This window comes from Salvelinus fontinalis, chromosome 32 (genome assembly GCF_029448725.1).
Source record: "Salvelinus fontinalis isolate EN_2023a chromosome 32, ASM2944872v1, whole genome shotgun sequence".
Taxonomy (NCBI): domain Eukaryota; kingdom Metazoa; phylum Chordata; class Actinopteri; order Salmoniformes; family Salmonidae; genus Salvelinus; species Salvelinus fontinalis.
The window spans coordinates 44,075,786-44,101,278 of record NC_074696.1 but is presented as its reverse complement, the minus strand read 5'-3'; the positions used below and the strand labels follow the sequence as shown (position 1 = coordinate 44,101,278).

The 25,493-nt window shown below is 43.9% G+C and overlaps 2 protein-coding genes across 3 annotated transcripts; both read right to left on the bottom strand.

The window, feature by feature from the left end:
• Nucleotides 1-832: 832 nt before the first annotated feature.
• Nucleotides 833-23,569, bottom strand: LOC129831433 (pygopus homolog 2-like). 2 transcript variants are annotated; one of them, XM_055894813.1, is made up of 3 exons: nt 22,612-23,569; nt 3,801-3,850; nt 833-3,518 (listed from the first exon to the last, which is right to left on the bottom strand). In XM_055894813.1, exons 1-3 carry the CDS (start codon nt 22,667-22,669, stop codon nt 1,923-1,925), a joined length of 1,704 nt encoding a protein of 567 aa, XP_055750788.1. In that variant the 5' UTR covers nt 22,670-23,569; the 3' UTR covers nt 833-1,922. The 2 variants fall into 2 exon arrangements, with proteins under 2 accessions (XP_055750788.1, XP_055750789.1); XM_055894814.1 differs by having other exon boundaries at nt 23,343-23,569.
• On the bottom strand, nt 16,474-19,122 carry LOC129831432 (general transcription factor II-I repeat domain-containing protein 2B-like). The gene is made up of 2 exons (XM_055894812.1): nt 17,090-19,122; nt 16,474-16,963 (listed from the first exon to the last, which is right to left on the bottom strand). Exons 1-2 carry the CDS (start codon nt 18,904-18,906, stop codon nt 16,957-16,959), a joined length of 1,824 nt encoding a protein of 607 aa, XP_055750787.1. The 5' UTR covers nt 18,907-19,122; the 3' UTR covers nt 16,474-16,956.
• Nucleotides 23,570-25,493: the final 1,924 nt, after the last annotated feature.

The window sequence follows — 25,493 nt, the reverse complement described above, 5'->3', positions numbered from 1 at the left end:
GAAACAGAGTTTGTTACAATCCCTGATGTCTGTCTGGAAAGCAACCCTTGCCCTAATTTCGTCTACCTTGTTATCTAGACTGGACATTAGCAAGTAATATACTCGGAAGTGGTGGGTGGTGGGTGGTGTGCGCTCCTCTGAAGTCTGACCAGAAGACCGCTCAGTCTTCCTCTTCTCCGGTGGCAGGTAGCCTAGTGGTTAGAGCATTGGGCCAGTAACTGAAGGGTTGCTAGATCGAATCCCCGGGCTGACAAGGTAAAAATCTGTCGTTCTGCCACTGAACAAGGCAGTTAACCCACTGCTCCTAGGCCGTCATTGTAAATAAGAATTTGTTCTTAACTGACTTGCCTAGTTAAAAAAAAAAAAAAAAAAAAGTACCTTTATTTAACACATTTTGGGTCAGCCTCTGGAATCAGTTCAAATGCCCTGGGTGGTTCGGACAAAGAATCTGCTTCAGGAAAATCATAGTGCTTTTAAGTTGACATCTCTCTGATATCCAATAGTTCTTCCTGGCTGTATGTAATAACTCTTAAGATTTTCTGGGCTAACAATGTAAGAAACAACTCTTGAACAAACTAGACTAGGATAGCACCATATCTGTTTTAGTGGGTTTAGCATATCCCCATGTTTAACGCAACAAAAGCCACACATTTTTTTGTTGTTGAAGAGGACGAGTACAAAAACAATTACATTTACTACTTCAGAGTTTAGTGCCTTCCCCCAACCTGTGTGGGCTGCTGGTCAGTCCCTCAGGTTCCTGCCAGAGGGCGCCAGAGTAGAGCACATTATTACACAGCACATATCAGTACAAAGGGAACAGTTGAGAAAAAGGCAAATTGAACAGATTTTTTATTTTTAAGAAAAATTAGAAACACCTGCCATGACAGTAATATGAAAACTGATATTTTTTGCGCCGTTATTTGGTCTACTTTGAGGCCTCTAGCAGAGACCAAATTACAAATAAAAACAGATCGGACAAAGTTACTGCATTGGTTCACATGCAACCCCAAAGACTTGTACACACATCGGATATGACCATGTCGTTACTACTTGTAGCTATGCCAACACCATCCAAACAGCACTGATATCACAACTTCCGTGTCCAGTGAAAAAAATATATAAAAAAATGGTTGATTCAATGTATAAAAAAAAAAAAGAAAGTCCATTGACAGAACCTAGACATAATAGTTTTTTTTTTTTCGTTCATTGGTTGATTCTCCTGCATTCCAAGATATACAGAGGCGTGTTTTGGGCAAATGTTCAGGCTGTATATCTACACTTTTCTGTGGCGCCATTCATTCGCTCTCTGGAGGTGTCGGAGGGAGGACAGTCTAGTACATTGAGGGGCAGTTTGGATCACCTTTGGATTCATCTGCTCTGGGTCAAAACCAGGGGTGTGTGTGTTTGCGTGTGGTGACCACGCTCTCATCAGGGGTCAGTCAGTCAGTCAGTGTGTCAGTGCGAGGGGCCCTTGCCGGTCAGTCACAAAGTATGAGGTAGTGTGTTGGTGTCAGTGCTTTGCTGGTTGGTAGGCCGGATGTCTGGGGGGGTTCATGTGGAGTGGACATTTGTCATGTAGGGGGAAATCAGTTGTTCAGGCCAAAAGAGTCACTAAAAGTGCTTCATGTAAGTGTGTGTTTATGTATGTAATACAGAGATGTAATCAGGCATTGTAAAAAGCTTGTCAGATAAGGTTGGGTGAGTAGCTGGCGGGTAGACACGGGCTGGGTTTCCCAAAAGCATTGTAGCACTTATATCATCTTTCGTCCATTGAGTTTCAATGGAATTAAGATGATCTTAGTGCTACGATTAATTTTGGGAAACCCAGCCCAAAGCCATTCCAAGAGAGATCAGAGCAGTCAATGCCTCTTCCCCTGCACCCCTTCCTCCCTCCCAGTCTATTCTCCGCCGCCTTCCATTCCTCAGCCCTCGTTGGCAGCCACCAGCTGGCCCAAGCCCTGGCGGACATACACAGCTTGGATCTCCTTGGTCTTGAGGCAGAAGTCGCAGGCCCAGACAGCAGAGCTCTCTCGGGTCAGCAGACCGTAGGCTGGCTCCGTCAGGCCCGTGCAGTCACGGTGGAACCAGCGCTGGCACGACGCCTCACACAAGATCGCATCCTGGTCGTCGTGCACCTCCGACAGGCAGAAGCCGCAGGGGAACACCATGCCCGGGCCGCCCAGCTTCCCTGGGCCGGTGGAGGGGTTAGCGGGGCCGGGGGGCAGCGGAGACTGGGTGTTGGGGGTGGAGTTGGAAGGGGGATTGGGGTTGCTGCCGGGGGTGTTAACCCCACTGCTGTTGTTGGTCATGTTGTTCTGGGCAGAGTTGGGGGGAGCGTTTGGCATGGAGCCTCCACCAGGAGCGTTGTTCTGCTGGTTGTAAAGGGTGGAGCCAAGGGAAGAATTTGGTGGAGTTGACTGCTGTTGGGACGGGTTATTGGAGGAGGGGGCGTTGGCAGAGTTGGGCCCCTGCAGCTGATTGGGTGGCGGCTGCAGGGGCTGGGAGCCGTTGAGGGGGCCGGTGGGGGAGGAGTTGGGGTTGGACTGGGGCGGTGCTGAGGGGGGCTGGCCGGGTGTGTTGGGCTGCTGGTCAGGGAAGCCTCCTCCAGGCTGGGGAGGGCCAGAGTTGGGAGGCCCGGGGGGAGTGTTGTTGGGACCCGGTGGACCAGAGGTGTTTAAGTTAGGCTGCTGCTGCGGAGGCCCAGACTGGGGCCCACCTCCGCCAAAGTTCTTCCCCTCATCGTTCCCTGGGCCCGGGGGGCTGAGGCCTGGGTATGGCCCATCCTGTGAGGGAGGGAACTGTCCTTGAGGGGGTAAACCTGGAATCCCTCCCATGTTTCCTCCTGGGCCAACGCCCATGCCCCCCATCATGTTCATCCCACCAGGCATGCCCCCCATGGGGTTCATGGGGCCATGGGGGGGTCCCCTGGGGCCTCCGCCACCGGGCAAAGGGGGGCTGTTGAAGGGGTGCCCACCCTGTCCGTGCTGCTGCGGGGGCATCCCAAACCGAGGGTGTGGTGGCCCTCCTCCAGGACCCCCCATACCACCAGGGGACAGCATAGGGTTGAACCCCGGTCCCGGGTGCATGGGCGGACTGAAATTGGGGGGCATGTTAAATTGCGAAGGACCCCCGGGTCCCGGGAAACCTCCTCCGCCACCTCCACCCCCAAAGCCCGGCATCCCCCCAAAGCCCAGCTGGTGGTGCGGTCCTGCGTTGGGTGGTCCTGGGCCAAAGGGCGGTCTCCGTCCTGGTCCTCCAGGGCCTCCCCCGGGGCCCCCCATGAAGCCCATGGCCCCGGGGCCTATCCTGCCTCCACCCCCATATAGAACCCCTCCTCCACCTGCCCCGGGGCTCGGGAGAAAGGGACCCCCTCCTGGAACTCCAGCCCCACCAGGTCGGGACGGCAGCGACGGGGGACAAAAGTCATCATCAAAAGGGTTGGAGGCCACCAGGTGATCCACCATGGGGGTAGGAGGGGGCGCAAACTCAGAGAGGTGGGAGAACGCGCCACCGGCCCCCTGAAACACACGATTAGGAGACAATGGATTTTTGAGTATAGAATGATTGAATAGTCAACTAGTGAAACCACTGATCGATGTAACAAGTCGTCATTTTACAATGTTACAACGTAAAACGTTAACTTGAGGTGTTTAGACCATGCTTAAAATGTGCAACCATCATAACTAGACCAGTAAAAGGACAAGTGAACACACAAGTAAAACTTTCTCGCAGAAGAGGCCACCAGTCAAACACGTCGAAATGTTTCCATTATGGAGGAATGTGTTGAAGGCAGTAGTTACCTGAGCGTTGGATTTCCTCTTCCTCTTCTCTGGACTCTTCATCTGTCCACCTAAAGAGGGGAAGAGGGAGAGGAGAAGAGGAGAGACATGAGACATTCTAGCCTTATCTTTCCAGTTTACAGATGAACATACATTATCTATTTTTATACCAACACCTGTAACCCACGTAGCTCATGCTAATACTTCTACTGTACATTGCATTTTAGTTACTGTTTCTACACGCCGCATATTTACAGTGCATTCAAAGTATTCAGACGCCTTGAACGTTTCCACATCGTTTCAGCCCTACCCTAAAATGAACGATTTAAATTATTATAACTGGAGAGTTTTTCAGGATAAAAAAAATAAACACAATGGAGCTAAGCACAGGCAAAATCATAGAGGAAAACATGGTTCAGTCTTCTTTCCACCAGACACTGGGAGATGAATTAACTATTCAGCAGGACAATAACCTCAAAACCAAATCTATACTGGAGTTGCTTACCAAGAAGAGTGTTCCTGAGTGGCAGAGTTACAGTTTGGACTTAAATCTACTTGAAAATATATGACAATTTGACGGAGCTCGAATCATTTTAAATACTTTTAGTCAAATGGTGCACAACCCAGATGTGGAATACTCCTAGAGCCCTCAAAACTCAACTCTGGACCTCAAAGCCAGTTCCACTGCATTTTTTTTATTGTTCTCCTCTAATCAGCGACTGATTTAGGCCTGGGACACCAGGTGCGTGCAATTAATTATCAGGTAGAAGAGAAAACCAGCAGGCTCCGGACCTCTTAGGGTAAGAGTTGAGTACCCCTGTCTAAAGACTTACCCAGAAAGACTCAAAGCTGTAATTGCTGCCAAAAGGTGCTTCTACAAAGTATTCACTCAGGGGTGTGAATACTTATGTAAATTATATATTTCAGCATTTCATTTTCAAATCAGGCTGTAACAAAATGTGGACTAAGTCAAAGGGTATGAATACTTTCTGAAGGCACTGTATTTACTGCTGTACTTACCATACTTAGTATCTCAAATTAATATATATTTGTGTACATACATAAAGATTGCATTTGGATTACTGTTATAGTGCTATTTGGGTTAGATTGGTTCCAACATTTTATTTTATTTCTATTCGTGATTGATATTTTACTGCATTGTTAGGAGCTAATAACATAAGCATTTCGCTGCACCCGCTACACCATTCATAGATGCTAACTACTTTAGCATCTATTGATGATAGTATCATCTCAACGGGGGAGTTTGGTTGAGAGCACCGACGCTTGCTCTAAGAATTATCTATATGGCGCCTCACCTTGAGCCCAGATAAAACACTGCAGGTTTCTACTAGTGCTTCCCTCTCATTTTCAGTTTGTTTCGTGCATTATTACACACACCCGGTTCGAATTTTTGGAATGCGAATTGCTGGGTACTCTCCATCCACCCGACCTCTCCAAATTCCCTGAAAACGGCAGAACAATGGATTATCTTACTCGGCGAGGAGCCGAGCTGCTTGGGAGTCTTACCGATGAGCAGGAAGCAAAGATGCTGACGGGGAGGCAGACGTGGCGGGGTCATAGTGAGATTAAGATGCGAGGCGATCCGTACTCCATTACCGAGCATGCTACTCACCAATGTTCAATCATTAATGAACAAACTTGAACTCAGAGCGAGGATCTCCTTCCAGAAGGGACATCAGATCCTGCAACATACTCTGTTTTTCTGAGACTTTTCTCCGACATCCAATGAATATACATACAACCAGCAGGTTTTACAGTTTGAGTGAAAGATGTCGAGATCTCTGGCAAGAGGACGGGTGGTGGGCTCTGCTTTGTAACCAACACATGGTGCGACAGGGGAAACGTACAGAAACTTGCAAGCTTCTGCTCCCCCGATATGGAATACTTGGTAATCAAATGTCGCCCATTTTACCGAGAGAGTTCTCCGGGATTATCGTCATGGCTGTGTACATCCCGCCCCAAGCAGACACCAAAAAGGCTATCAAAGATCTCATTGGACCCTGAACAAACTGGAGACCGCATTCCCAGACGCAGCATTCATTGTTGCGGGGTACTTTCAAAAGTAATTTGAGAAGCGTACTACCAAATTATTACCAACACATTGACTGTTTACCTCATGTAAATTCTACTTAACCACTGCTACTTGCCTTTTCCACATGGATTTGGCCCTCTCCGTCCTCCTTTCGCCTACAAACAAAGACTCAAGAGGGAAGTTCCGGCGGTCAGATCCAACCATCAGAATTCACACTCCACTGTTTTGATGAAGTGGACTGTAATTAGTTCCGGGTCGCCTCTGGAGATAACGTTAACGAAAACGCAGACTTAGTAACCGGAATTATAAAAAAAATGAATAGATGACGTAATACCGATAGTAGCTTTCAAAACTTACCCGAATCAAAAACCGTGGATGGATAGCAGCTTTGTATGTTGCTTATAAACAGGGCAAGGTGACCGGGGACAATAGTTTAGTTAAAAAGTCCAAATATGATCGATCAGATCAATCAAGATGGCGAAACAAGTATAGGGACAAAGTGTAGGGACAAATCAGCGAGTCGGAGACAAGTTGTATGTGGCAGGGGCTCGAAATGATCACGGATTACAAAAAGCCAGCCACATCAGTCATCAACGCCACCCTACCGGATGAGCTAAACACCCTTTTCTCAAGGATTCAAGTACAAATGAACCCGAGCCGTCATTGAGAACCCCCAATGACAAAGTGGGCTACACAGTCATAGTCTCCACTGAGGACGTACACTACATGACCAAATGTATGTGGACACCTGCTCAATGAACATCTTATTCCAAAACCATTGGCATTAATATGGAGTTGGTCCACCCTTTGCTCCTATTACAGCCTCCATTCTTCTGGGAAGGCTTTCCACTAGATATTGGAACATTTCTGCAGGGACTTGCTTCCATTCAGCCACAAGAGCATTAGTGAGGTCGGGCGATTAGGCCTGGCTTGCAGTCGGCATTCCAATTCATCCCAAAGGCGTTTGATGGGGTTAAGGAATGGCCTGTACAGAGAGCCCTGACAAGTTCTTCCACACCGATCTTGACAAACCATTTCTGTATGGACCTCGCTTTGTGCACGGAATCCTCTAGAATGTCATTGTATGCTGTAGCGTTAAGATTTCCCTTCCCTGGAACTTAGAGGCCAAGCCCGAACCATGCAAAACAGCCCCAGACCATTATTCTGGGGCTGTTTTGCCTCCGGAGAACGAGTTTTCACTGCTACAGAGTCCAATGGCGACGAACCTTACACCAGCCGACGCTTGGCATTGCGCATGGCTATCTTAGGCTTGTGTGCGGCTGCTCAGCCATGGAAATCCATTTCATGAAGCTCCAGACGAACCGTTCTTGTGCTGACGTTGCTTCCAGGGGCAGTTTGAAACTCAGTAGTGAGTGTTGCAACCAAGGACAGACGATTTATTGCACTACACGCTTTAGCGGTCCCGTTTGGTGAGCTTGTGTGGCTTCCACTTCGCAGCTGAGCCGTTGTTTCTCCTAGAAGTTTCCACTTCACAATAACAGCTCTTACAGTTGACCGGGGCAACTCTAGCAGGGCAGAACTTTGCGAACTGACTTGTTGGAAATGTGGCATCCTATGACGGTGCCATGTTGAAAGTCATTACAGCCAATGTTTGTTTATGGAGATTGTATGGCTGTGTGCTCGATTTTATACACGTCAGCAATGGGTGTGGCTAAAATAGCTGAATCCACAAATTTGAAGGGGTGTCCACATTATGTTTTTGAGCAGTGTACAAAAGGGAACACTAAAATAACACATCCTAGATCTGAATGAATGAAATATTCTTATTAAATACTTTTTTCTTTACATAGTTGAATGTGCTGACAACAAAATCACACAAATTATCAATGGAAATCAAATTCGGTCTGGATTTGGAGTCACACTCAAAATTAAAGTGGAAAACCACACTACAGGCTGATCCAACTTTGATGTAATGTCCTTAAAACAAGTCAAAATGAGGCTCAGTAGTGTGTGTGGCCTCCACGTGCCTGTATGACCTCCTTACGACGCCTGGGCATGCTCCTGATGAGGTGGCGGATGGTCTCCTGAGGGATCTCCTCCCAGACCTGGACTAAAGCATCCGCCAACTCCTGGATAGTCTGTGGTGCAACGTGGCGTTGGTGGATGGAGCGAGACATGAAGTCCCAATGTGCTCAATTGGATTCAGGTCTGGGGAACAGTCCATAGCATCAATGCCTTCCTCTTGCAGGAACTGCTGACACACTCCAGCCACATGAGGTCTAGCATTGTCTTGCATTAGGAGGAACCCAGGGCCAACCGCACCAGCATATGGTCTCACAAGGGGTCTGAGGATCTCATCTCTGTACCTAATGGCAGTCAGGCTACCTCTGGCGAGCACATGGAGGGCTGTGCGGCCCCCCAAAGAAATGCCACCCCACACCATGACTGACCCACCGCCAAACTGGTCATGCTGGAGGATGTTGCAGGCAGCAGAACGTTCTCCACGGTGTCTCCAGACTCTGTCACGTCTATCACATAAGCTCAGTGTGAACCTGCTTTCATCTGTGAAGAGCACAGGGCGCCAGCGGCGAATTTGCCAATCTTGGTGTTCTCTGGCAAATGCCAAACGTCCTGCACGGTGTTGGGCTGTAAGCACAACACCCACCTGTGGACGTCGGGCCCTCATACCACCCTCATGGAGTCTGTTTCTGACCGTTTGAGCAGACACATGCACATTTGTGGCCTGCTGGAGGTCATTTTGCAGGACTCTGGCAGTGCTCCTCCTGCTCCTCCTTGCACAAAGGCGGAGGTAGAGGTCCTGCTGCTGGGTTGTTGCCCTCCTACGGCCTCCTCCACGTCTCCTGATGTACTGGCCTGTCTCCTGGTAGCGCCTCCATGCTCTGGACACTACGCTGACAGACACAGCAAACCTTCCATCCTGGATGAGCTGCACTACCTGAGCCACTTGTGTGGGTTGTAGACTCCGTCTCATGCTACCACTAGAGTGAAAGCACTGCCAGCATTCAAAAGGGACCAAAACAACTGCCAGGAAGCATAGGAACTGAGAAGTGGTCTGTGGTCACCACCTGCAGAACCACTCATTTATTGGGGGTGTCTTGCTAATTGCCTATAATTTCCACCTGTTGTCTATTCCCTTGGCACAACAGCATGTGAAATTTAGTGTCAAACAGTGTTACTTCCTAAGTGGACAGTTTGATTTCACAGAAGTGTGATTGACTTGCAGTTACATTGTGTTGTTTAAGTGTTCCCTTTATTTTTTGAGCAGTGTATATATAGTGTACTTAAGTCATTAAAAACGGGTTAACCCTCGCAAGGCTGCCAGTCCAGACAGCATCCCTAGCCGTGCCCTCAGAGCATGTGTAGACCAGCTTGCTGTTGTGTTCTCAAACATTTTCAATCTCTCCCTAACTCAGTGCTACTATAGCCACCTGCTTCAAGATGTCCACTATCATCCCCGTGCCCAAGAAAGGGAAAGTTACTGAACTGAATGACTACTAACCAGCAGCACTCATTTCCGTCATCATGAAGTGCTTCGAGAGGCTAGTCAAAGACCATATCACCTCCTCCCTCCCCGACACACTTGACCCTCTCCAATTTGCCTACCGCCCTGACAGATCCACGGACCACGTATTTGCCATTGAACTGCCCTTACCCACCTGGATAAAAGGAATGCATATGTGAGGATGCTGTTCATTGACTACAGCTCGGCCTTCAACACCATAGTGCCCTATAAGCACATGACAAAGCTCTGAACTCCTCCCTATGCAACTGGGTCCTGGACTTCCTGACAGGCCGCCCCCAGGTGGTGAATGTAGGAAACATTACCTACTCGACACAAATTCTCAACATGGGGTGCCTGTCATGCCAAATAGTGTCCCCCAGCCAATAAAGTATAACAGACCTGATATGAGAGGCGAAACCCAGAGGACAACTATCAATTTTTAAAAAAGAAAATTCAATGGCTATCACTTTTATTATTAGGCGAAGTCCTCCCAGATTGCAGTTTCTAGGGCTTCCACTAGATGTCAACAGTCTTTAGAAAGAGTTTCAGGCTGGTTTTTGAAAAAATTACCCAGAAATTGTAGTTTTTCTATGTGGCTCCCATTTTGGCTGTAGTCTTTCCAAGCGCGTGGAAGAGAGCGCGTTCTTTGGTATTTTTCTCCAGTAAAGACAATAACGAGTCTCCGTCTTAAATTTGATCATTTATTTACGTATTAGGGTACCTAAAGTTTGATTATAAACGGTGTTTGACTTGTTTGGAAAAGTTTATTAGTAATGTTTGGGATTAATTTTGTATGCATTTTGATGGAGGGAAACTGGGTGGATTATTGACTGAAGCGCGCCAGCTAAACTGAGTTTTTAGGGATATAAAGGACATTATCGAACAAAAGGACCATTTGTGATGTAACTGGGACCTTTTGGAGTGGCAACAGAAGATCAAAAGTTAAGGCTTTTATTATATCGCTATTTCTGACTTTCGTGTCGCACCTGCCTGGTTGAAATATATTTAATGGTGCGCTGTCCTCAGATAATCGCATGGTTTGCTTTCGCCGTAAAGCCTTTTTGAAATCTGACACAGCGGCTGGATTATCATTCTATTATATCTAAAATATTATAATTTCAATGAATGTCATATCAGAGAGCACACAATGTTTCAATTTGTCACTTTTTGCTTAAAGTTCATAACCCTGTCTAGCCTGCCAGATGTTTGAGAGGGTTAGCCTATGGCACCGGAGTTGAAGCCCATCAAAATTGTTTCACCATGGCACATGATCTGTAAGTGTCTCAAATCAAATTTTGTCCTGATAAGTTGTTTTGTATTGGTTTCTTTATTTGACCACAGCAGAGTTTAATATTATAGAACATGTGTGTGTCAGTATCCTTACAAATATGAAAATCTGCATACTATATGACACAGATACAGGTAAGAATATAGTAATCTTCTCCCTAACACTTTAAATTGTTAGAAGTGGAACTCATCAGACCTGTCACGAAATCCAGGAATGTCAACAGCTGGTGTCTGACAGCGACCGATCACTTTACCAAGTGGATGGAGGCAAAATCCATTAAGGTCAGTAAAGGAAGAGTATGTGCTTATCTCTAAATTCCCCTCTGTAACCAATTAAAAAGGGTGCTTGGAACCAAAAATTGATTTTCGCTTTGTATGATACCCATCAAGGACAAGACTGGCGAGGCCACCTCCAAGGCATTGGTGGACATCTTCAACACCCACGGTTCTCCTGAGGTAATTTTGAGTGACCGAGGTCATGAACGCTGGAACAAGGTACGGATGTTATAGGTTATATTCTGCCACCAATGGTTTGTTTGATTTTTTACCATTTGTTTTCCCATGGTACATAAGACATATTTCAAGATCTTACATTTTCACTAGATATCGCTTTCGTACCCCCTCCTCCAGGTTTGGTGAATGGGACAACCAGACCCTCAAGAATGCCTTGGGCAAGTCCCTTGATTGGTACCAGGAAGGGTGGGAGAACAACCTGAAGGTAATTCTCTTTGCACAGCAGCATCCAGGCCTCCACCGAGTACGGACGGGAGCCGCAGCTGTTGACTGAGGTAAACAATGCAATTGTACATACAATTATTGCATATACTGTAGTCTTTCAAATTTGTGATTGATTTTGTGTTGTTGTTTGTCTATTGCCGTTTATGTATAATGTACTTTCAGATCACTGAAACCCCACCTGATGTGGTGGAAGTTGTCAAACCAGATCAGAACTCCTTCGAGGACCACCTTCAGGCATGGACTGAGAAGGATGTGGAGGTTTTTGACCAGGTAAAAGTGATTGTCCGCTGTTAATTTATTTTCTGGCCCCCAAGAGATATTTAAGAAATGTATTTGTAATACAATTGCATTTATTCCTGTTATCAATCAAGGTGAGACTGAACATCGACAAGGCGCAGGAGAAGCAGGAGGAGAGCTACCGGAGCAGAATCAAGGTGACCAAGAGCTACAATCTCCAGGTGAATTACTTGGTTTGGAAGAAGGACGAAAGGAAGGCGAAGGAAGGACGAAAGGAAGTGCGTTCCTGGTGTAACTCGGACAGTTGTTGTTGCCATCCTGTACCTGTCCCGCAGGTGAGCTGTTCAGATGTACCAATCCTGTGCAGGTGTTGTTACACGTGGTCTGCTACTGCGAGGACAATCAGCTGTCCGTCCTGTCTTAAGCGTCTCAGTACGGACATTACAATTTATTGCCCTGGCCACATCTACAGTCCTCATGCCTCCTTGCAGCATGCTTAAGGCACTTTTACGCAGATGATCAGGGTCCCTTGGGCATCTTTCTTTTGGCGTTTTTCCAGAGTCAGTAGAAAGGCCTCTTTAGTGTCCTAAGTTTTCCTAACTGTGACCTTAATTGCCTACCGTCTGTAAGCTGTTAGTGTCTTAACGACCGTTCCACAGGTGCATGTTCATTAATTGTTTATGGTTCATTGAACAAGCATGGAAAACAGTGTTTAAACCCTTTACACTGAAGATCTGTGAAGTTATTTGGATTTGTACGAATTATCTTTAAGAGACGTGAGTTTAGTACCAGTCAAAAGTTTGGACACCTACTAATTCAAGGATTTTCTTTATTTTTACTATTTTATACATCGTAAAATAATAGTGAAGACATCAAAACTATAAAATATCACATGGATTCATGTACTCACCAAAAGTGTTAAACAAATCAAAATATATTTTATATTTAAGATTTTTCAAAGTAGCCATTTTTCAAAGTAGCCACAAAGCTGCCTTGATGACAGCTTTGCACACACTCAGCATTTTCTCAACCAGCATTCCCCCACACACCCTCAACAGTTATACTCTGCCTCCACCCCAATGGACATGTATTTGTTCATCACAGCAACAGTTGTATTATATATATAGTGCTATTTCTATTGTTTTTTATTACAATTTCAATTATTAAATTTCACTTAGTCCTGCATGTTGGAGCTCGAAGCCTAAGATTGTCACTGTACCCTGAAATGACACCTGCAACCATGTACATATGAAACACTGAATCTCAACGCGAAAACATTAAACACACATCACTTGTGGTACCGTTTTAGAAACATCAGCGAGAAATGAAAAAGAAATGTAACACCATTTTATAGGGTTAGTGTTCCCACATGGCCATATGGGACCGACCGACTCGATTCGGTCTTGTAGCAACATTTGAAATTGTTTTTTTATTTTTTACATTGGATAAAAGAGACTCAGAGCTAGAAAATGGTATATCATACAGTACAGTTGAGGAACAATGAAAGTAATTCTGCTTTGAAAGTTGATAAACTTGTAACCTCACTTGAGAAAATGGGTCTTGAATGTTTTGGTACAACTACTCCAGAGTAGGGTTGCAAAGGGTCAGAAACTTTCCGTTGAATTACTATAATTTTCCCGGAAATTTTCCATGTTAAGCTAAGCCCGGGAATTTTGCTTAAATTCATCAAAAAAGTTAGCTTATAAATGTGAACCTTTTTTGTGGGATACACATAAGGGAAATCTAGGTCTGGTGGCATATTTTGGTTAAACTATCCTCAAATCAATGGAATTGCAACCCTCTGCATGCACAGTGCATTCTTCCATCACATGTGCAGTGCACTCTTCCATCACATGTACAGCTGATTCTCAAGAACTTGCCAGACGCTATTGAGCCCACACTACTACACTGTCTGAGCCAAGGGCTACATGCTTTCTGGTAAGTTTTGATTACAATACTGGGTGGGGTGGATATATTTTATATGAGGACATACATCATTTTTTGTTAACTAGTAAATAGTAGCCTACAGCAAAGTGTGTTTAAACCATTTCTAACTTGTTAACAATTTCTGCTCGTTAGTTTTTGCTGCCTGCTAACGGAGGAGTGTTAATTCACCTGTTTCCCTACATGTTTCATTTTAAAACATTTATCTTACAAAGGAGTTGTTTAATCTAACTGCTTAACTATTCATCTGTACATGGATTTTTATCGATTTTTTACTATTTTTTCTCATCTTTAAAACTTCTTAAGACTAGGGGGCGCAGTTTTCGCTTTTGGCTAAAAAGGCGTACCCATTTCATTTGAAACTGCCTATTTCTCAGCCCCCGAAACTAGAATATGCATATAATAGTCAGATTAGGATAGAAAACACTGTAAAATATTTGTCTGTGAGTTAAACAGAACTGATATTGCAGGCTAAAACCTGAGGAAAATCCAACCAGTGGCCCTTTTTTTGAGACCTCTCTGTTCCCATGCATACCTATTGCCCATTGAAAGGGATATCAACCAGACTTCTTTTTCTATGTCTTCCCTAAGGTGTCAACAGCCTTTAGACATAGTTTCAGGCTTTTATTTTGAAGGATGAGCGTGAACGACCACATTGCGTAAGTGGATAGGTGTGGGCTCTCCGAGTGATTTTTGCGCAAGAGTGAAAGGCAGCCATTGTTTCTCTCGGTCCTAGTGAAAAGCCAACTGTCCCGGTTGATATATTATCGAATAGATATTTGAAAAACACCCTGAAGATGGATTATAAACAACGTTTGACATGTTTCTGTGGACATTATGGATATAATTTGGAATTTTTTCCAGCGTTGTCGCGAACGCTCTTTCCGGTGGATTCCTGGGCATAACGCAACAAACAAACGGAGGTATTTGGATATAAAAAATATCTTTATGGAACAAAAGGAACATTTGCTATCTAACTGGGAGTCTCGTGAGTGAAACCATCCGAAGATCAAAGGTAAACAATTAATTTGATTGCTTTTCTGATTTTCATGACCAAGTTACCTGACGCTAGGTGTTTACACAAATGTACACAAATGCAAGTATTGCTTGCGCTGTAAAGCATAATTTCAAAATCTGAGACGACAGATGGATTAACAAAAGGCTAAGCTCTGTTTTGCAATATTGCACTTGTGATTTCATGAAATTATATTTTATTATATACCGTTCGCACTGGGTATGCTAGTCAGCGTTTCTGATGACAATTATCCCGGATCCGGGATGGGTGGTTCAGAAAGGTTAAAGGAAAATTCCACAGGCACTATATGATGTGTGGAGACATTTCACTGCAGCTAATGTAGAAGGAAAAGCTGGGTACATTTGCAAATACCGTGCCAAATCATTTGAAGAATCCAACAAAGATGCAGAATCATCTGGCAAAGTGCATAAAGTTCCCTCAGTGCTCACAATAAGCAACCTCTGTCAAAAGTCCCTCTACTTCTATTCGAGGTGAAAATGATGAATCAGACACCTTACAGCAACAGTTCATGGTCCTCCTGGAATCAGAAGTTTGACTCAATGGAGGAATTTAGTCAGAAAAATGCTGATGAATGTCTTGCTCAAACTGTATGCAACATATTCAACCTCTGATGCTCACAGGCAATGTGTATTGGAAGAGATTTCTGAATGTTCTTCGCCCAGCATACACCCCTCCAACCAGACATGCTTTATCTACTCATTTGCTGGACGCAGAGTTCAGAGTTCAAGTGAAGGTCAAACAAATTATAGAGAAAGCAGACTGTATTGCAATCATCTCTGATGGGTGGTCGAATGTTCTTGGGCAAGGAATAATTAAATCTCCACCCCCCAACCAGTACTCTACAAGAGCACAGACACAAGGGACAACAGACACATCAGTCTCTACATTGGAGATGAGCTGAAGGCAGTCATCAATGACCTTAGACCACAGAAGGTATTTGCATTGGTGACAGACAATGCTGCAAACATAAAGGCTGCATGGTCCAAAGTGGAGGAGTCATGCATTGAATCTGCTCCTCAAGGACATCATGGCAATGAAAACAATGGATACACTCTACAAGAGAGTGGAAATGGTTAGGTATCTACCTCACCAAGCAAAGTGAGTAGAATAAGAACACCACATTGAAGCTGCCCAGCAATACCCGTTGGGGTGGTGTTGTCATCATGTTTGACAGTCTCCTGGAGGTGAAGTAGTCTCCAAGAAAATGGCCATATCACAGTCATGGATGCAAATTTGACGCTTTTTGAGCCTGACAACGAGCCATCCTCAACACGGTTGGAAAGTGACAGTGAAGATGAGGACTCAGTCTGATGTTCAAGAGGTGGACATTGATGAGGTCCAGGGAGAAGACATGGAAGCCTGAGAGGAAGACAACCAAAGCCTTAGGTTTCTAGACTATCATTTTAGAGATGCGATGGATCATTGGGGATCATTCAATATTCCCTTTCTGTTGTTGTTCAGTGAAATCCTCCCATGTGAAGAGTCAACTCATTTAATTAAAGTTCAATTCGTAACTAAATAGTTTTTTTTATTTCTATTGGAAGGATTTAATCATTTGCAATTATGTCTACTTATGATAAGGTAAAAGGTTTGTCTCCATATGATATGGTAAATATATCCAACGTAAAAAACATTTACATTTAAACGGTATTAATATTAATTTGCATACATTTCCATTAATTCCCATATATTATCGTTAATTCCCATATATTCCCCATGGGAATATTGCCCAAAATGTGCGACCCTACTCAACAGTCCTTTATCTACACCCATTCAGCATTGTTCACACCATCTAAAGCAGGGGTGTCAAACTCATTTTCACCGAGGGCCACATCAGCATAATGGCTGTCCTCAAAGGGCCAGATGTAACTTATAAATGTAATCGAATGTAATGTAAAATAAATGTAACTCCTCCTTAATGTTAAATAACTCATTATTTATTATAACTTATTCAAGTGACAATTACAGTTGCATAGAAAATATATGTTTGCTTGTAGCTCTAACATAAATCCTTTTAAATTTTGTCAGCTTATGAAAACCCACATAACTCCATTAATGAAGGATCAAACTGTCCAAGTGAATAAAGAAAAATAACATAAAACTTAGCTGCAAAGAACATGTATGACACATGTAGCATTTTACAAAAAAAGGCTGCACACAGCCGTGCACCCAACTGATGGTTTGATGACAATTTGTCTGCATACACACATAAACCTGCAAACATTAAATAATTACTACAGCAGCTACACATAAATAATATGTAATCAACTAAAAATACCAAAATAAAGGTTGACTCAGTTCACAACTATATTGGTCAAGTTTTTCGGTTAGTCTTTGATGAGGAGATGCTGCCTGTCCTTGAACACACCAAGTGGATTCTCTCTCTACTATCGATTGATCATGTTCTGAAAATGATAAACACAAAACAAAATGCAAGCACAATCATTAAATTGCACACAGTTTAACTGTTCTTCTTCTTGGTTGAATTACATTTTATTATATTTTAATTAAGTTTAAAAAAAAATGCTTGCCTGTGTGTTTTCTGACCAGATGTCTGACACCGTTTTCCCGTTACCAGTGTGTCAATGTCTGGTTTTAGGTCCTGTGCTGAGGCAATGCGTAGAACAGCATGGAGGTTGTCATCCGTGAGGCGTGATCTGTGCTTGTTTTTGTTCAGATTCATTATGGAAAAAAACTGTTCGCACAGATAGGTGCTCCCAAACATGGACAGAACACGGGCAGCATGAAGTCGAAGCTGTGGCATCAAACCAGGAGGCAGCAGACGGTAAAAGTCCTGGATTGTAGCATCCTGAAACTTTGCTCTCAGGCCACTGTCGCTTTGAAGCTCAATTAGCTCCATCTGAAGGTGTTGGGGTGCAGTGCAGACATCGGTGGTGAAAGGATTGGCAAAGATGTCAAAGCCAGACTGTTGTGCTCTGAAGTCAGAGAAGCGCCGATCAAACTCAGTCTTTAACCAGCTCAGTTTGGTAGCCAACTGAGCACATGAAAAAGTCTCGGGAAATGAGGCTGACATGCTCTGACAAACAGGAAAGTGAACAAGATTGTCCTGTTTCACTTGCCACATCCATAAGTCCAATTTACGCTGGAAAGCCGTGATCGTGTCGGACATCTGCGTGATGACTTGTTTGCGTCCCTGCAGCTTCTGATTCAGCTGGGCGAGATGGTCGGTTATGTCACACAACACAGCAAAGTCACACATCCACTTTGGATCTGATAGTTCAGACATGAGTTTTCCTTTACTCTGCATAAAAAGAGCAATGTCTTTCCTGAGCTCGAAAAATCGCTTGAGGACTTTGCTCCTACTCAGCCACCGCACTTCTGTATGGTACAGCACATCCCCGTGTTCCGAGCCCATCTCCAGCAAAAACTGCTGGAACTGACGGTGATTCAGGCCACGCGCCCGAATGAAGTTCACTGTTTTCATGACAGTGGTCACAATGTCCTCCATCCCCAGCACCTTCCCACACAAAGCTTCTTGATGGATAATGCAATGATACGTTATCAAAGGCGTGTGACAGTTCATTTTTTGCATTTTCCCCTTCATTAGTCCAACCAAGCCCACTTTTCCTCCACACATTGCCGGTGCACCGTCTGTAGTTAATCCTACCAAGTTTTCCCACTGCAATGCATTTTTACTTACGGACTTCTCTACCGCATCAAAAATGTTCTGTCCCGTCGTGGTCCCATGCATTGCAGCCACATCCAACAGCTCCTCAGTGATAGAGAGGTCCGACTTTACGCCTCTAATAAAAATTGATAACTGCGCTGTGTCCGTGTTATCTGTGCTTTCATCAACAGCTAATGAAAAAGCTGTGTAGCTGCGTGTCTCCTCGGCCAGCTGTGTTGTAAGATTTTCTGCTAGTTCCTTCACTCGGTCGACGATGGTGTTTCTTGATAAACTGACATTTTTAAAAGTCTGTAACTGGTCGGGACACACCTGCTCACAGACCTTCAGCATGCACTGCTTCAAAAACGCTCCCTCTGAAAAAGACTTGGAAGCGTGGGCGATTTCTTCAGCCACAATGAAGCTAGCTTTCACCGCGGCCTCGTTTTTGGCTGTGGATTTCATGAACAAACTCTGCTGCGACCGCAGTTTGCCTTTTAATTCTTGGGCAATTTGTTGCTTTTCTTGAAGGCTAGCTTTAGCGTACTTAGCTCCGTGTTTGGTGTCAAAATGTCGACGCAGATTGTACTCTTTGACAACCGACACCGCCTCGTAACACAAAAGACATACCGGTCTTTCTCCTTGAAGCGCAAACAAGTATTCGCCTTCCCATCTTTCTTGAAACAGTCTTCCGTCTGCATCAACTTTTCTCTTTCTGGACATTTTGGGATCATTATTTATATCTCAATTCCACTCGTTGGCATGGACACTGCCGTGGCTAGCGTAGTCGAAAGGCATTGTGGGAATGTAGTTTTTGGTCAAAGCACGCTCTTAATTTATTTTTTGGTATTTATTTTTAGACACTCAAAACTTTTAAGCTCTCGCGGGCCACATAAAATGACCTGGCGGGCCACATCTGGCCCGCGGGCCTTGAGTTTGACACATGTGATCTAAAGCCTTAGCTCCACCCATCTCTTTAAGGATTCACATGTGAGGCCTTGTACTAAACAACCAAAGATTTCAAGACTAAAGGCTGATTTATACTACGGGTGTGTTTGTAAATTTAATCTGGAGTGTCAGAGTGTCCTCAGAGTGCGCTCTGGGCGTTCATAAACTCAGAGCGTTGTCAGATTGTCCGTTCGTAAACTCAGAGTGTTTTGCTCTAGGAGTGTTGAGTGCACACTGGACGCTCTGGCCGAGGAGTAGGGTTGATCCGAGCTTTCCAACCTAACAGCAGCAGTCAAGCACCCAAGCTAACTGGCTAACGTTGGCTAGATTGCTAGCTACTTCGAGACACAAATGAGAGAACAGCTCACTGACCATTTTACTCGCCCTAGCAGAGCTGGTTAGGCGGTTTTATGTTATTCAGAGCATTGGTGACTGCAACTGTGCTGCTGGCAACAATTGAATTATGCTTTTTTGACAACTTTAACTGACACCGGCCATATTCAACGGGTGTTGAGCATTTGTAAATTCGTCAGTTATTCTGCGCTCTGGCACACTGACGAGAGTGCTCTGAATTCGGAGTAGATAGCCAGACCGAATTTACCAGCTACGTCTATCGACAGTTGTCGCAGTGACATCATGAACATTCTATTAGCTAAACAATTAATCATAATCCCAACGGATAACGTTACGCAAATGGCTCTGAGATACAAATAATAACTACACAGATCACACACCTAACGTTAGCTAGCTAACAGTACACGATCTCGAAAATGAAAACGACTGACAAAATTTGAAACGTGTAATATCTGAAAATGTAGCAAGCTAGACTATCTTACCTGTATGCATGGATGGACGCTTCACCCTCTCTGTCATGGATGCCATGGTTTCCCTTAGTTTGAAGATGTTATCTGGAGACAGGTGTTTTATACAGCAACCTTCTTTCTGTGTGTTCTCTTTTCGACTCTGTCTGCATATTTGCAATCAAACGCCTGAATTTTCTCCATCTCCTTAGACATTTACATTTACATTTTAGTCATTTAGCAGACGCTCTTATCCAGAGCGACTTACAGTAGAGTGCATACATTTTATTACATTTTACATATTACATTTTACATACTGAGAGAAGGATATCCCTACCGGCCTAACCCTCCCTAACCCGGACGACGCTATGCCAATTGTGCGTCGCCCCACGGACCTCCCGGTTGCGGCCGGCTGCGACAGAGCTTGGGCGCGAACCCAGCCCAGCCTGGGCGCGAACCCAGAGACTCTGGTGGCGCAGCTAGCACTGCGATGCAGTGCCCTAGACCACTGCGCCACCCGGGAGGACTGTCCTAGACCACTGCGCCACCCGGGAGGACTTAGCTGTCATACTCTAATTCCACTGATCTCAAAACTCCAGAAACTGGAGAGCAACACACTTCTATTACGTGATACATTTTTTTAAAAGCCGCTTTAAAAAGGATTACCTACACATACTGACCAGCTCATGTTATAGACAGAAGCGTGCTACATAGCAGACGAATCCAAACTCATCTCTCCCCATGTCCAGCCCACTGATTATCTCAGCCAATCATGGCTAGCAGGAAGGTTGCTAGATTTTTCTAAACCAACTAGGCTCGTCATTTAACAATTTGACTCATATTTACAGATGGCATACAAGTGTTAAGGCACATGAAAGTTCCAAGAAGGCATTTCTGCCAAAAAACATTTAGATCAACAACAAAAACATGAAGGGTTCAAATGGCTCTTCTATTAAGTAGTGATGCGCGACACACACCTAGTTTCCTGAACCGAGTCACATATCTCCATGTTACAGCGCTTGTTTACGGAAGACATAGGCCATCACTTGAGCTAATTAGACATCTAGCATGCTCCAAACACCCGTGTGTAAGCTAATTGGGGAGGAAGTGCAGATCTGTGCAAAACTGCTACAGTAAGTGTCTTTATTATTTCTCGCTGACATGAAAGATAAATATGTTTAGAAAATGATGACTGACGTCTCTAAAGGTTAAAGGTCATGAACAGTCAAAATTATGTTTTTCATGAAATGTGATGATATTCGGATGAAACCAGATCAAAGTATATGTCTAAAGTATGAAACATGACTTTTGCTTCTACATTGATAAAGTTTTTATCATAAGTTGTTGGTCCCCTCCCACATGGATTCACGGGGCGGGACTATTGAAGGGATAGGGGGATGTCACCCTAACTCTTATTTTAATACACCAATGGTAACATATTCTCTTACCCAATTGAAATAAGTACCACCTTATAACCAACATCGGAGAAGGCGCGTTTGCGAAGGGGCGTGATTTATATAGCTAGATGGCTACTCTACTGGTGCCAAAATTGGGACTGTAGGCTGTCAGCAAATACAATTAAAAGTTTAGACTTCATCTATGGCAAAGATACTTACATGTCTTCCCTTTCATCTGTGTCTGGTGTTAGCTAGTTACTGGCTAGTTAGTTCTTGAGACACCATGGAACAAGAAAGTGTGGGGGGCTCAAAACTCTGACAGTTGTCATGTCAACACATCCATCAGTGCTGCTGTGAACTGCATCACAAGAGACATGCCAATCGGGAGATGAATAAATAAATAAAAATTACACCATTGACGAGTTGCTTTGTGTATCACCAAATTTGCTTGAGATGATTTTACTGCAACACTGCATCCAGGTTTCTTGACATAGGCGTTTCAAAGACATGTCAGTAAAGGTGACTAGATGAATATAACCTCTCTGCCTACTCAGCCTGTATTTTCAAACTTCCTGCTAGTAAGCCACGAGAGAAAAAGTCATTTCTAAAATGTTGATAATTCCTACCCCATAAAAATATTATTGGTGATATTTTAGTCACTCAAAAGGCTAGTAGCGAGGGAATCTGGGAATACATGGGAATCTGAATGACTGTATGGGACCTTTAATAAACACAGCATCACAATTGGTCCCGTGTGGCTCAGTTGGTAGAGCATGGCACATGCAATGTCAGGGTTGTGGGTTTGATTCCCACGGGGAACCAGTACGAATGAATATGTATGCACTCACAACTCTAAATCACTCTGGACAAGAGCGTCTGCTAAATAAATCAATTGTAGTTTTACATGGAGGCGAATTTAATGGTTGAAAACTCTACATATGGAGACGGATTTTCGAGAGCTACACCCGCTATAATATCTGAACTGTGTGTGTACCGATAAACTTAGATTAAATTTGAGTGTTGAACAGCCACAACAAATCCCCAAGCAGAGGGACAGGTTTGGTTGATTATGAGACACAGCGGGGAAGAATGGACACATCACGAGAACGTAGAAATTAAATTAATACAAGGCTAATACCAACATGAATAGCAGGTCAGACAAACTACATGACAGAACAACTGTCTACAGTCGTGTAGACACGTGCATTTGCAGCAGTGGTAACTAATGGTTAGTTCTGATCTGAGACAGACGGGGATGGATGAATGAATTATCATATACCTACCTTTGCCTCGCTTTCCTTGGCCTTGTCCCGCCAGTAGCCTCCCCGATTCGGCAGCCATTAATATGACTGTCGGTGCGGTGACATTTCACCGTTCATATCATGTAAGATTTTTTTTTAATGACGAATAGTCTTGATAATTTGGACCTGAGCAATACTCGCAAGTAGTCATACACGGTCTTTGGATTTGAGGACGGTTTCTATAGATATATAGGTAGGTAATGTGTATCCCCTTGCAATTCACAACTCGTTTTACAGCTAGATATCTTGCGCCCAACGCTTTGACTGTCACGGGGTTCGGTGGCCAACAACTGTGGCTAGCCAGGGTTAGTTTCAGCAGCCAGCTTGCACAAGATGAAGAGCCGGGCTGAATGAAACTGTGGCTAATGTTTGCCAGAATGCAAGTTGCATAACACTACCCTCCTCCCTCTAAAAATAATAACTTAGTTACAGATGAGTAAAGTTAGCAATTAAGATAGTTGGCTAGCTAGCTGGATAGCAAAGTTAGCTATCACATTTGGGTAACGTTAGTCGCTAGCTAGTTACTATGTTTGTGATAGATAACATGTAGATTATGATTTATAATAATCAATAATCTACATTCAATTTGGTTAATTGACCAGTTTCGCCTTCATAGCAAGCGGTACAAAATAACCGGTCTCTAGTAAAATGTTAGCTACTTGAGTTAGTTAGCTACGAAAAGCTAGCTAGCATTATTGGGAAGCAAACTATACCCTTTCTCCGGCGTTGCTTGCTCTGCAGTCCGTTAATATGAACATCTCCGATGTGTCATTGCCGATATACCAGTCCTCACATGGTATATGCTTTATGTTGTGATACAGCTTAAAATAATAATTCATACAAAAACGCAAATTTTGCCATATTAATCACGGCCTACTGTCGCCGCCGGACAAAGAGGGCCAGGCAGGAGACGCGCACCCGGGAACATTACAACTCAGAGGGAAAGTAGGGGTGTCCTAACACGAGATTTCTAAATTAGTCACTCTCTGCATGCAGGTTAATAATAAACGTTATTACACTTCATAATACTTCTAGCTGTAGTTTTACTGCTTCATTTTGTGCAAGAAATGACACACATTGTTTACTTAATTTGTGAATTACCTCATCTTTAACAGCAGGTTATGGAGCAGTCTAGAACGGACCACTTTCAACGATGAATTAAGGATGGACACAAAAGTAATCACATCCCATGATTTTTTCCTAATTTTGTGTTACAGTTTGAATTTAAAATGGATTAAATTGAGATTTTGTGTCACTGGCCTACACACAATACCCCATAATGTCAAGGTGAAATTCGTTTTTTTGACATGTTTACAAATTAATAAAAAATATAAAGCTTAAATGTCTTTCTTGAGTCAAGTATTCAAACCCTTTGTTATGGCAAGCCTAAATAAATTCAGGAGTAAAAATGTGCTTAACAAGTGACATAATTAGTTGCATGGACTCCCTCTGTGTGTAATAATAGTGTTTGAAAAGATAAACAACATGCTCCACTCCACTTTATATCAACTTAAATCGGGTGCTGTATCCTCATATATAATCCAAAGAACAGAAATAGGACAGCACTCCGGCAAATACATTTAAATTGACATTTCCGCATGAACGTTTCAGGTATTAGCCCTTTTTAAGCGTTTAAGGGCAATGTCAATCAATGTCATAACAACAATACCTCACATTTGGGCATAGTTACAGTCAGTATTAGCCCAATCAAGAGATCCCAGCAGGGAGAGCTGTGGGGGAAACATGAAAATCCAATAAAGATAAACATAAGCATTACAAATACATTATGATGTCATTACCTAAATGCTATGGGATCGCCCAATTATGCAAATATATTTATAGGGAAATTTGAGTTGGACATTGTGTACGATAATAATCCCTGTTCTAAGTTTATCAAATTGTTTATGAGATTTATTGATTAAATTTTTTTGATTTGGTCAGGTGATGATCTTGAATCGCAGTAATTCTTTACATAGGCTACATCAAATCAAATCAAATTTATTTATATAGCCCTTCTTACATCAGCTGATATCTGAAAGTGCTGTACAGAAACCCAGCCTAAAACCCCAAACAGCAAGCAATGCAGGTGTAGATGCAAGGTGGCTAGGAAAAACTCCCGAGAAAGGCCAAAACCTAGGAAGAAACCTAGAGAGGAACCAGGCTATGAGGGGTGGCCAGTCCTCTTCTGGCTGTGCCGGGTGGAGATTATAACAGAACATGGCCAAATGTTCATAAATGACCAGCATGGTCAAATAATAATAATCACAGTAGTTGTCGAGGGTGCAGCAAGTCAGCACCTCAGGAGTAAATGTCAGTTGGCTTTTCATAGCCAATCATTAAGAGTATCTCTACCGCTCCTGCTGTCTCTAGAGAGTTGAAAACAGCAGGTCTGGGACAGGTAGCACGTCCGGTGAACAGGTCAGGGTTCCATAGCCGCAGGCAGAACAGTTGAAACTGGAGCAGCAGCACGGCCAGGTGGACTGGGGACAGCAAGGAGTCATCATGCCAGGTAGTCCTGAGGCATGGTCCTAGGGCTCAGGTCCTCCAAGAGAGAGAGAGAAGCATGGTCCTAGGGCTCAGGTCCTCCAAGAGAGAGAGAGAAAGAAAGAATGAAAGAAAGAAAGAAAGAAAGAAAGAAAGAGAGAAAGAAAGAGAGAAATAAAGAGAGAAAGAGAGAAGGTGAGAATTAGAGAGAGCATACTTAAATTCACACAGGACACCGGATAAGACAGGAGAAGTACTCCAGATATAACAAACTGACCCTAGCCCCCCGACACATAAACTACTGCAGCATAAATACTGGAGGCTGAGACAGGAGGGGTCAGGAGACACTGTGGCCCCATCCGATGATACCCCCGGACAGG

Coding starts and splice junctions, on each gene's coding strand:
- LOC129831432 (XM_055894812.1), bottom strand. CDS start 18,906: ATGTCCAGAAAGAGAAAAGTTGATGCAGACGGAAGACTGTTTCAAGAA.
- LOC129831433 (XM_055894813.1), bottom strand. CDS start 22,669: ATGGCTGCCGAATCGGGGAGGCTACTGGCGGGACAAGGCCAAGGAAAG. Junction 3,851..22,611: donor CCAAGGAAAGCGAGGCAAAG/GTAGGTATATGA, acceptor TCCCCTCTTTAG/GTGGACAGATGAAGAGTCCA. Junction 3,519..3,800: donor AGAGGAAATCCAACGCTCAG/GTAACTACTGCC, acceptor CGTGTGTTTCAG/GGGGCCGGTGGCGCGTTCTC.